General features: G+C 39.0%; 1 protein-coding gene across 3 annotated transcripts in view; it reads right to left on the reverse strand.

The window, feature by feature from the left end:
• map4k5 (mitogen-activated protein kinase kinase kinase kinase 5) overlaps positions 1-12,978 on the reverse strand; it is a 30,433-nt gene that overhangs the window by 14,599 nt on the left and 2,856 nt on the right. For all 3 annotated transcript variants that reach the window (XM_054613473.1, XM_054613474.1, XM_054613472.1), the window contains exons 3-14: positions 10,701-10,758; positions 5,676-5,766; positions 4,637-4,701; positions 4,463-4,518; positions 4,329-4,376; positions 3,475-3,517; positions 3,294-3,366; positions 2,841-2,972; positions 2,542-2,604; positions 2,338-2,419; positions 1,688-1,804; positions 687-765 (exon numbers count right to left, since the gene is read on the reverse strand). In XM_054613473.1, coding sequence (XP_054469448.1) covers positions 687-765; positions 1,688-1,804; positions 2,338-2,419; positions 2,542-2,604; positions 2,841-2,972; positions 3,294-3,366; positions 3,475-3,517; positions 4,329-4,376; positions 4,463-4,518; positions 4,637-4,701; positions 5,676-5,766; positions 10,701-10,758 — 907 coding nt within the window. The remainder of the gene's footprint in view (positions 1-686; positions 766-1,687; positions 1,805-2,337; positions 2,420-2,541; positions 2,605-2,840; positions 2,973-3,293; positions 3,367-3,474; positions 3,518-4,328; positions 4,377-4,462; positions 4,519-4,636; positions 4,702-5,675; positions 5,767-10,700; positions 10,759-12,978) is intronic.

Below are 12,978 nucleotides of genomic sequence, written 5' to 3' on the forward strand. Positions count from 1 at the left end.
GGGAAAGTCAGATGTAATTGTGAGAAATAAAGATACGGCTAAACAGGAAGTGCATCTGGTACAATCACAGTACGAACAAGCACAAAACACAATGAGGCACGGCACGCATCGCTGCAGATAAATACGACAAGCCTCCAACAAGGGCACACATATCTCACCACATCAAACCAAAAATGATGAAATGAGAAACAGTCACACTTCCGACATGACAGAGACAACAACTTTATCTACAACTACTGACGATGAGACGACAATGACACACAACAACTTCCCTGAAGGGTTGCAAAATAATATATTTACTGAAAATATTCATCTTGATCCTCTGCCAAATTCAGTACCAACACTTGTTGACTGAGAACCAAATTCCTGAAGAAACCATTATGACCCCTTCAGACAAGCTATTTCACATTATTCATTGAAATAAAAATGAGGGACAGTTGACTTAATGGACTCTACGACATCCACTCTCTCTGCCGTGAATCCCCAGGCTATTTTTAAACACACTACCACATGCTGTGGTCTGGAAAAGTTGCAGGATTAGTGGGATGACCCTCTGACAAGCCGACGGACCTCCATCAACCTACACAGCCAGGCTGACTGACATGCCGACCAATGACGGGATAGATTCATCGCAGGGGGGTTGGCCTTTTATTTTGGTGATGGGTTTGGGCTTTTTGTTTACTTACAGTCTATCTCTGAGCGCGTCCTCTCGGCTCTGGCTTGTTTGTTGGTGGAGCGGATGGTGTGTCTGACTGCAGAGAGGGGCTGAAGCAAAGAGTGGGAGACACAAAGATTTAAAGAGAAGAAAAAAAAAAATAGTTTGACAGAGGGAGCAACACTTGACAAGACAAGTGCAGAGAGTAGGGTAAAGTGCTATAAAGTTATACAACACCAACGCTGCATAGCCTGGAGTCATTTAGAACAATTATGACATTTATCTTGTGAAATAATCTGTAGAAACAAATGAAACTTGCACATCGAGCTTTAGGAGAACCGAGAGCTACTTTCTGTACTGCGTCTATGCAACATCACATTATTATGCATCCCAGCGGCTGGCTGTTTGCACAAGCTCCATTGCTTGCAGTCAATAGCCCTCAGGGTTTTTTTTTTTTTTTTTTTTCATTCATGGTGGTCAAGACAGTGCTACTGCTGTCAGGGGGAGAAAAGCACAATGGTCTTTTAAAAGGCACTCGTACCACCTCTTTGGCTGCCACGTAGATGTGATGTTGATTCCAGTTGGAATAATAATGATGATGGACAGAGTATCAAGAAGAAGGGGGGGAAGGGAAGCTTTAAGGGAACATGAAAGCAGACTTCTACCTTTTCTACCAAGTTGCTGAATAAACATGCTGTGCTAATATTTACATCCACTGCTGATAGAGACTTTCAGTGTTTGCATGAATGTCTGTTTTTGCAACAAGATCTGTTGAAATTGGACAAGGAATGGTTGATTTTTCAAACATACTGTTTTTTTTAAACTTACATGCAACAAGACAACAACTAGGGGACAATTTGTTTTTCATATTTCCGATCATATAGTGTTGAAAAAGTTGTCAATATGTCTATATCTTTCATCACTTCTTTGTAGGCTGTGTAGAGTTTCAATTTCCTTCTTAAGTTTCTCAAATCATTTGCAAATTTCTCACAGTATTGGTGCTATTTTTAGATGTGTGGAATCCAATATTACCTCAAGGTCATCATCATCCACCTCGCTGTAATGCTGGTGGTTGTCTGGGTTGTTCATCTTATCTAGCAGATCAACAGCAAGCCTCCTAGTCAAACCCGGCTGGGCTACATACACATGCTGCAGGAAAATAAGGACAGGATTGAAAGTTATTAAGACCTGGTGCATCATCTGAGAATAATAGCTTATACTTGTGGTCTGACATCCTTAACCTCACACATAAGGGCCATGCTAACAGGTAATGATGATCTCTTTTAAGAAGCAGCAGAACTGTGGGCTTCTTAAAAGATAGTTCTTCTTACAATATGTAAACAGGCTGGAAAACAAACTTTTTTCCTCTGGACTGAAGCTTTGCTGAGAATATTTAAGAATGCGAGTGCTGGAACTAAATCTCTACAGGCTATGATCTGACTCTGACCCACAAAGCTAGAAATGCAGCCAAACCACACAGAAGCTCATTAATCTAATCTCAATATATCTGTAAGCCGTAAAGAATAAAACACAGACAGACTTTTGGCTAACATGCTCAATTTCCATTGTGAATTGGTTTATGGCTAAAAAACTGCAATACATTCTTTGTTGCAAACACTTTATTCTCCTACTGTATAAAGTCTACCATACATTAGAACTACGGGACCGATGAGAAACATTACCGATAGAAGTTTTTCTGCAGTGGGCCTCTTCTTTGGGTTCTTTGTCAGAGACACTTTGACAAAGTTATGGAAGGCGGTGGACCTGGGGAACAAAATTATTTTAATTTAATGCAATGTTCGTCAGTATTATCCTTCTAAGATCAAAGTGTGAGGTATCATGAAGCAATCATGGAACAGCACACTGAATATTCTGGAGGCAGTCACCATTTGTTTTTGTCTTTTAGCTTCGGAGGCTGGAAGCTGCTCTTCGACATCAAAAACAAGGCCCTAAGGAAAAATAAAAAACTTGAGTTAAGAGTGGTTTAGACAGAATTTAAGAGGGAAATATACTTTACTAAGCCTGCATCCTATTTTAATAACAGCCTTAAAGTATTTTGACTTAGACCACTGAAGTACTGAAAAGACTGATGACACATGACAGTAAAACGAAAGGACAAAAGTAGTTTGAAGAATCATGTGAAGAAGCTCTGACTGATAATTTTTTTGAGGAAAGTCAGACATGCCTCATCGGGTGTAGGTCAAACATTGGAGGCTGAAGCTCGGCCAGCTCTATGGACGTGATACCGACGGCCCAGATATCACACAGCTGGTTGTAGCCACCGTTCTTCTCCACTGCTGCTACTTCTGGAGCCATCCTACACAAATTCAGGACAAGAAGTGAAAAAAAGTGAAAACTTTCCCCCCTTTTACGGTGTGTTTAGAGTCAGGGTCAGTGACAGAACAACGGCTGTGGATTCATCGTTTTACTCAAAAACTGTGAGAATTTGTACTAATTTTTATCTGTTAGATAAAACATGACACAGACAGTTGACCAGAAAATGTTCTAGTATCTGATAAAACGTAGTTAACAGGCTATGTTTCTTAGAATATAAAAAAAAGAACCTCCCACAGTTCTTCAACCTATTCAACCATAGTCAGAGCCCCACTGGTTCATTTAATAACGGTGCCACACTCACCAATAAGGTGTTCCAATGAAGGACTTCCTTTTGGCAATGGTGGCTGTTATTTTGGCTGCAACTCCAAAGTCAGCTGTAACAAGGATTGACAGGTTTTTTTCAGATTATGTAACCCCCATAGGACTGAAAGCCACAGAGCTGTTCAAGTCCTCGAGCATTAAGACGCTAAAGAGCGACTTACCTAACTTCACATCTCCGTTGTCTGTAAGAAGTATGTTGGCACCCTGTGGAAAAAAAAAAATCCCATAAACATTTATTTTACTTTGAGAAAATACATTCAAGAGACCATGATTATATTTTAGCATCATGACACTGACGCTGAAAATACTGAGCTGAGCTGATGTGTTGCCAAATTCATAATAAAGTGCCAATTATGTGTTACACATTCTCAGTAACATGTGGTGTAGTTGAAATATTAACTGCGGAGTCTTCTACTGATCAGACTGCCAGTAAAGTTGCACCAGTATCACAGCTTTCTGACAGTCCCACTGACGGTGTTTCTGTTGGCTGTGACTGACAGTCTCGCTGGTGGCATCCTGCGGTGAGAGTAGAGGAAACAGGAAGTGCTCGCTGCGTAGCGCAGAGTAAAGATAATAGGTCCAACCCTGACCTTCTGTGATAACACAAGAAACTGAGGCTCCAGTCTGTGTGCATGCACCAGGCGTGATCAAGTTCAGCTCAACCTCAAAACCACTCAAAGTGACAGCATTCAGCATTCGTCACATGCTTTCGTGTAAGCACATCACCGACTATGCTTTTTCTGGGACTTCAGTTCACACCTTTGCTGCGGTGCAGCTTCAGAGAGAAGTCAGACCTGCTTTAGGCGACAACAGATGCATTTATAGTGAAGTTTCTTCAAGCTGTGAAACTGCTGCTTCTTTTTGTCAATCTCGCAACTCTCTCTTTCTTTTTTCCTCTTCTCTCATGTTTTGAGATTTGTGTATTAAGATTTCTGTATGTGCCTCATAAGAATGGGCCTGACCCGGAAAAATCTAACTCTAAAAGAGAGCAAACAAAGTCGAAAAGATATGATACCTTAATGTCACGGTGCATCTTGCCCTTGGTGTGCAGATATCCCAAACCCTGTGAAGAGAACGTATGTAATGAGTTCAACTGAAATTTAAAACATTTAAATTTTCTTTTAAAGAAATATTTAAAAGTGCAATTACCTGTATAGTCTCTCTGCAGACATACGCTATCTGAATTTCCGAGAGAGGTCCAGTCACTATAACAACACAATGTTATTCCATGTTTGCAGAGTAAAGATTTCACAATGTATGTACAGTATTTAAAACCACTGTATGACTGCATCTTACGTGTTATGAATAGGACAAAAAACTCACCATGATAAATGTCCTGCAGAGATCCTCCACCACAGTACTCCATACATATCCAAAGTTTCTCTCGACTGATGAAATCAGAGAAAAATATAAATTTAGAAACTGCTTCTCTGCTAGTAAATTATATAATAAGTGTGTCTAGCTCAGTATACAAACACTTTGACAAGTGGTTAAACATAATTAAGAAGCACAAGCATTCTACAAAAGGTGTATTGTTGAACAAGTTAAACTGTGCAAATTAGCAAACGTTCCTGAAACAACAAGTTAATAAACTTTATGCAAAAAGGTGAAACATAAACAATTATTAGTGTTTCTGTTGGTGAACTGGATATCTAGGAGAGGGGTGAGTAGAAAAATTGTGTCAAGCCTTTGATACAAAGCAACAAAGAAAAACTAGTTTGACTGTTCTCAAACTGGGACACTTGGCCACCGGAGGCGAGCATACTGTACATTTTAACTGGACATGGAAATGATTTTAGGCCAGGAAACAGGTCTGGCGGAAACTTGAATTCCCCCAAATAAAACTGTGGTTCCTCTAATACAATTAATCTAGTTTTATAATAATTAACGCATGGTGGGTTGCTCATTAACAATTTACAGTAACCGTTTGTGCTCTGTGTGGCGAGACTGTACAAGACATGCCTGCTGTGATAAGACGTGCATCTCTCGGGACTAACAGCCATATAAAACACATCAGAGGCTCATATTCCAGTTAAACCTGCTGGATGTCGGAGGCAGTGGTGGGCGGACCAGCTTTACTTCCTTTCAGAATAGAGCCACAAAACATAGGCTCCGTTTAAACACAAGAGCTGCGTCCTGAAGGGCCTAGTCAGCACCAACCTAAAAGGTACGAGTCAAACTTTCACACACAGGTGTGACTAAGTAACTGAATACGTCATGTGACTTTCAGGCAACGGCTCGCATAATCCTTTTGACAGTAATGTATGAATTTCGCAAACGTTCTACCGTGGACTGTCTGGAAAAGAGGAGGAAATACTGAGTGTAAAATGACTAAGCAGGAGTATTTTAAGAAGGCTCTTACCAGAGGTAGCTCCCAAAGTAGGCCACAATATTGTGGTGCATGCATTCCTTCACCATGAAGATTTCCTGCTGAATGATGGAAAAGTCATCCCCTGGAAACAGAAGGAGAAATCACACATGGATAAAAAGTTAGTTTTTCATTTTCTGCTTAAGGGAACTGTTTCCTTTCCAAATAATTGGAACACTTTACAAAATGATTGTGGTAAATGACATTACAACAATTTGGTTTATGAATCATCTACAAAAACGTCAGAATAAAATGGATGTTGTTGACGCAAGAAAGGACCTTGAATTTGTAACATTTTTCGAGTGACACAAAGCTTTTGCACAGCATAAACATTGGGGTTTTAAAAACCACTTTCCACACCAGGTTGCCAAACTCAAAACCACAGAACAAAACCTTCCGCTATTTCCGCTCACACGATAGGTTTCAATATTGTTTAACTGTATGAAAACAGCACGTTATTTACCAGCCAATACCAATAGAAGGAACACCTTGTACTTTTTAAAGTTTTTGTAGTATGGGCGGCTTTCCAGTTAGGCAAAGCACTCTTAACACATCCGACCAGTAGGAAGTAAGAAGACTAAAATATGTAAGCCCATCTGCTCCCAATTGTGCAGAGACATGGTCCTGGAATACATTAACAGGAGGTTAAGGTCTGCCAGACTCTGCCAGCCTCAGTGCTCTATCAACAGACTGTCATTAAAAGGCATCAATCCAGATTAAGCTCATTTAATGGATACAATCTCTGCCAAATTTTTTAAAAAAAACACACATTACTTGTAGAGGACATTACTGTCAACAAACAAATTTTTTTCTGCATATGGTCAAGTGTTTAAATTCTGCCTGTGTTGCATGTCAACGAAGGTATTTTGATGTCTAAATTCTGTTATAACAATCAGCTGTCTCACAAAATAGCGTCGAGCTTTGGCGACGAACACCAGCTGTGGCCTGAAGACAAAGAGAAGCTGTTGACCTGCACTTTACTACAACACGTAGCTCCAGACACTGTACCGGGTGGCTTGTGGTCTAGCTGCCTAATTAAAATGATACAGTGGGCATTTGAACTCTGGAAGAAAAACATCTCTGGAGATACATGCTGCACCACAGAGGCCTTTTTTTGGAGCACACAAACAACGTGTTTTCCGTCTGTCTGGGAGGGTTGGGCTCTCTCACGTGAGTGTCTGAATTAAAGGAGGCTGGAATGTCAACACGTGCATAGTAATCCATCTGATAAACAACAAACCAGTGAATTTCCATTATCTTTGAACTTACCAACGTCGACTGATTTGGGTATTTAGTTACATCAGAAGGATTTAAGATAATGTAACTATTAGTTGTCTAAACGACTTAAAAATAACAACAAGTACCGGTATGTAACTGCACCCCTTGCAGTGTTGTCACATGAAACTGACTCATCGGATTAATCGAGTGTCAGGTGGTATCTCTTTACAATCTCACAAAGAAAACTTGTGAAATCATAAAGGGGGAAAATCAAATCACATGCAGAGACCAACATCGGTAATGAAGCAATCGGACAAAGTATTTTTGTTTTAACCAAACCTGATTTACTTTTTTTTTTTTCAACTGTTTAATAGACCTTAATCGTTGTCCATTGCTGGATACGTTGTTTATGTTGAGTCGATCTCTCAAATATCGTCTTGCTGCTCTAAATACACTCTAGTCTCCAAAGGTGTTTTAATCCACAGCTGAAAATAGCCCTGAACAAATACGCTGTTAACTACTGTCTGAGTAACGTTAACATAAAATGATAGTGTCTAGCTGTTTTAGGAAATGACTGAGCCTTTTCTAAACGTAAATATGCATCTGTTACTTTTACAGATTAACGTCCTAAGTATGAACCAATGGGCTGAGGGTCGAGTGCAACACACAGAGTAGGAAAGTCCAAAGATATTCAGAGAAGGACTAACTGATGACTTTGGACTTTTTGTGAAATTTGTTGACAATAACAAAAACAAAATGTATTTGAATAACCTTATCCTTAAATCAAGGGATTTTGCTTTTACATAGCTGAGTTGTTCGTTCAAAAGGAAGTGAAAGATCCCAGTGGGAGATGTATTACAAACATGTAACGTGCTGTATATGGACAGTGTAAGTGGAGTGTACATCCAACTGGTTTTACATGGTAGCTTGGGATTCTTATATCAATATATGACATTGATTAGCTTGATTCAACTTCCTACTTAAATCCTCTCCTCATTTGCTCAGCACCCTGCCACAGTCCAGCCTACAAGCTAATCACGTCATATTATTTTTCAATCAATCATTAATGACCACACAACCAAGGTGGTGGGATTTGCTTTCGGTATAGCATCCTGGGTAAAGTCAATACAGACATCAACATCATATTAGAGACATTACTGACATATTACCACAAAATGAAATTCCCAGATAGTAGCCCATCATAAGAGTGATAAGTGCAGTACATCTGTCAGGGTTAGGGAGAAGAGTTCAGAGCTCTTACTGCAGCAGATACTTTTTTTAAAACAGGATGTTTTTTTTGTTCTTGCTTTAAAAGTCTGTAACAAGAATACATCTAGTATGCCAAGAATGTTTCCTCCTCCTTGTATATTGTCTTTCTGTAGAATGATAAAGACAAACAGTAATGAATGCCGGCGTCTCACACTAGCTGGTGCTTCAACACACAGTTTTAATGATGATGAACGTTAAAAGAAGCCACAAAAACTTGAGCAAGGGTCATTTCAGTGACAACACTGTGAGCTTGGTTATAAAAAAAATAAAATATATATATATATATATATAACAAGAAAAATATAAGTGTGTAGCCACTTCCTCTCAAGCTGAGCGCTTCCCACTGCTCTCTGAATACACGCATCCTTGCTCAAGTTTCAATTCAGCGTGTTCAATGTATCAGGTATTCAATGTTAAAAAAAAAGTTTATCTTTAAATAAAAAATGTAATATTGGTTTTCAAAAAAGAGCACCCCAGCTGAATTTCTAATGGAAACAACCAGGAGGCTGCTGACAACTTCTCAGGGAGAGTTGACAAGAAAAAATGAAGTGTCATAAGAGGGAAAGAGGTTTAGTGAGGGGTGTAATGATAGTGTTAAAAATAAATGACGACTAAGTGTGAGTACACTGCAGAGAGAAAATTGAAACAAAGAATGAATCTGTCCTTAATCTGTGTTTGCAACCAAAACTAATTTGGTTTCATATAGTTGTTTACCGTCTAACTAATCAGATTAACCTGCTCTGTGGCCGACAGCCCCCGCAGCCAGAGGGGTTCACCACTCCTATCTCCTCTCCGTCTGTCTGTCTGTCTGTCTGTCTGTCTGTCTGTCTGTCTGTCTGTCTGTCTGTCTGTCCCTTACTTAAAAGCAGCGTCACTCCTCCTGGTCAAACCTGTTTGATTCTGTGGTCCGCCCAAAGCTGTTTACCTGAAGCACAGAAAGGAATGACTCTCGCAAAAAAAAAAAAAAAAAAAAAAAAAGGAGGGGAGCGAAGAAAAGAGAGTCTTGCTAAAACAGGACGACCTGGGCTGGGTTAATCCTGTTTTGTTTTTTTAAGATGCTTATGATGCTATGAAACCCATAAAATCCTGTGTTGAGCTGTAACACTGCTCCAAACCATTTAACATGACTTAAGCATTAGCTGTACCAAAGGCCTGTTTTCACTCTTTATCTCTGTAATATTTCTGCACTTTTCATTTATCTTTTACCATTTAAGTTTGTGCAAATTACATTAACTAAGAATGTAGATCAGTGAGTGCTTAAGAATGAATAGTTTGGGTCACTTTTCAACCAGAAAAGCTTGGGCCTTTCTCAGTTTTTTTTTTTCATTCACTCTACATTTAATGTATTTAAATCACTTTGGGTTTTAAGTGATTGTTCAAGGAAGAAATTGGGCAGATTCATCAAGAATGAAAATGATGGTAATTTGCAGCCCCAGAGTGCAGATTTAGCTCATTATTTTAAATTTACAAGATGTATTTATATTCCTAAAAGTCAAAAGTCATGACAGCGATAAAGAATTCTTCACTTTCCTTTTCCCCACTTTTTCCCCCCAAGTTACAGCTAAGCCCCCTGATCCTCTGCCACGTACACAGACACGCACACACATCCCCCCTCCTCTTATATTCCAGCAGAATATATCTATGCCTTAAATAAGAGCTCAAAACCTCTACAGGCTTATCAAATTGATAGCAAAAATTCCAGAGCGATTATTATGAAATGAATGCTCAAATACAGGACAAGATGAAACCTGAAGAAAAAAAGACACCTGTCAACTTCATACAAAAACATACCCACATCCTCTCACTCAAAGAAGAACACAAACGAACAGTGACATGTTGAATGAAAGCGAAAACAAACAGGAGTGAATCTCCTCCTTTACTGACTGGTAATCATCTGAGCTCAGTCTGGTCGCTGGTGGTACAAAGCCCTCATCATAATCCCACTAATCTGGATCGCACTAACTCTGTCACTAGGTCATCACCGGCACAGACACCAGAGCTGGGAACAAATGCTGTTCACCAGACGAGATACGGGACGATATTAAAATTTCATGTCACGATTATCCTCGTCAGAATAATTGTGATTCTAGATTCTATCCCAATAATTATCAGAAATGCTTAAAACCTTACATTTTGTTAAGTAACGAATAATACTGTTGCATCAGTTAGGACACACATCTATTTTTAGAAAACATCTTTTCAATTGGGAAACAAACAATCAAACAAAGAAATAATAAAAAACAAAGAATAATAGTAAACAAATAATAATTAATATGGTATTCATAAAACATAAGCTCCTTTGCATAAATAAAGGATAAATAAAAAATAAAAATGTTTATATAAAATGCTTTACTGTCCCATCCCTAGGCCAAAAGTTGGTTTATTTACCGTTCTGCACTCTACATAACATTATTTTGGAAATGGACCAAATCTCATGATTTCACATAAAAAATGCAAAACATATGAAAACATCCCGTTTTTTGTTTTTTTTTAAGCTCTGACAAACTGAGATAATAAGAACATCCTTCTTACCTGGTTCCAACTTTATGATCTTCACAGCAGCAAGCTCCCCAGTTTGTATGTTTCGAGCCTGAAAGACAGAACAGCACAAAGATCAGAAAGGCTACAAATATCACAATGCATTAAATATTACTGCTTTAATCAGAACTACTGTTACAACTTTTCATGGCAAAACTACTGGTTTGATTTGTCTACCTACAAAAAACAAGTTTCCATGAAGAATGCTAAACATTCACTAGTACCAACTACTTTGATCACTTTTTGTTTGACTTATTTGATACTAAATTGAACATTTGGGGATTTTGGACTGTTCTTTCTGACATTTTATAGATAAAATGATGAGTCGATTGATTGAGGAAAATAATCTGCTGGGAATGTTTGGGACAAAACAAGCAATCTGCAGATGAACTCTTGGAACTTGCGATTGGGGTTTTGCACCATTTTCTGGGGTTTTCACTACTATTTCTAAGCCAAACATGTGATTGGGGGGAATAAATCAATAGATTAATCAAAAATGAGTCAGTTGCAACCATGGATATTAGATTACATGAGACTGTATTCTGATGTGACACCAGTCACAGTTTTGGCCCACATAACTAAGCCATTTGAATGATCCTCTCTGCGCTGAGAGCAGCGGGGTGGAAACATTCAACTGTGCACAACCCCCACCTCCATCAGTCAAACTCAACATCAATACATTCTTGAGTACAATTAAACCCTGACTCTACTTAAACAGGCATCATCACCAGAGGTCACTCTGGACAGTGTAAACCTTTACATATCCCTCATGTAGATGAATTAAGAATTAGTGGATCTTGGTGTAGCATACTTTCTCTTGACATCCTTTTTGCTTCTTCTTAATATTTGTGTAGTGCCATCTTCACAGTTTTATATTGTATTTTGCTAGCGGCTACATCTCAAATGGCCTCAGCTTTAAATACATATCCGTCCATCATTTGTAAAAATGTGTATATCTTAAACTAGGTGGCAGTGTCTTCCAAATCCAGGTCAAGACGTGATGCTCCCTAATCCGTGGGAGTGTCAGTGATGGGACAAGCAGCTAAATCAACCGTAAACCATAAAACCCTCCAGCAAGGCCATCTTTCAACACAGGGAATGTCCTGGTGATTCACACACATAAACAGAATACCACACTAAACTACTATACTTGTTCTCCAGTTGATACCTCAAGAGCATCCATACAAACAAAAAACAATTCTATAAAATAAATGTTTTTCACATGGGGCTCTGCTGCTTAAAAAGCCTGTTAAAGTAATGACCAAATACTTGTTAACAATCTGTGTGTCTTATCTTTACATTTCCTGAAATAGCTAAACGTCAACCCAAGAACTAAACCCAGAAAGGGGAAGTTCTGCACTGACCGTTCACATATGTGATGCAGCAGACACCACGTGCTTTAACATCCTTAAACAACCTTTGACAGGAGGAAAGGAGCAGTCTGACACGTAACAGACCTCTTAAGAAACAAGCTGTGACACCAGATCAATCCCCGTGTCCAGGGATTGTCCAGGTGTGCCTGAAGTCTACATATGTCTAAGGTTCAGCTAACAGTAGTGAAAATGTTGAAACTGACTTAAAAATAAACCTAAAAAACATAGTTCCTTACATCCAACAACTTTAAGTTATTCTATGCGCACTATACTGAAGATGTAGAATAAAATCTCTTAACCCACACATTGTTTATAAAGTGAGGATAAGGGACCGGCAGTGTGCAGGACTCATTGGTTTCTATCTTTGTCATCAAACATTGACACAAGCACCGAAAGAGGCAGAGCTAGTATCAATGCACTGACCTACATTATTGACCTTTCGTAGATACTGTTACTGGCATTTCATGAACAAAAAATGTATTTCCTTGTACGAGTAAATACAGTTAAGATTTGGGTACATAATGTGGAGTTAACCTTTAAGAAGTACTGATTCTAGACAATATTCCAGCATATAAAGAGATATTAAGAGCAACAAACTACACTGAGAGATAAGTGTGTGACATTATGATGAAGATAAATGAATCATTATCACTAGTAATAACAAAAAGAGCAGTATGTGTTTCTCAAATGTATGTAATCAGATGTAATAAACCATCCAAGGCGAGGATTGCTGTGTCCAATAAAGGGCAACTGCTCACACCAGGCCAAGGGAGGACTTTTCACTATTTGAGGTGTTTCTGCCATCAGTGCCGCCCAGAACACACCCAGCGAAAGCGCGTGTTTAGACAGGGGCCTGATCATATTTCAGCACATGCAGCCCTCAGCCTGCGAGCTGTGGG

The sequence above is a fragment of the Anoplopoma fimbria genome, chromosome 15 (genome assembly GCF_027596085.1).
Source record: "Anoplopoma fimbria isolate UVic2021 breed Golden Eagle Sablefish chromosome 15, Afim_UVic_2022, whole genome shotgun sequence".
In the NCBI taxonomy this organism is placed as follows: Eukaryota; Metazoa; Chordata; class Actinopteri; order Perciformes; family Anoplopomatidae; genus Anoplopoma; species Anoplopoma fimbria.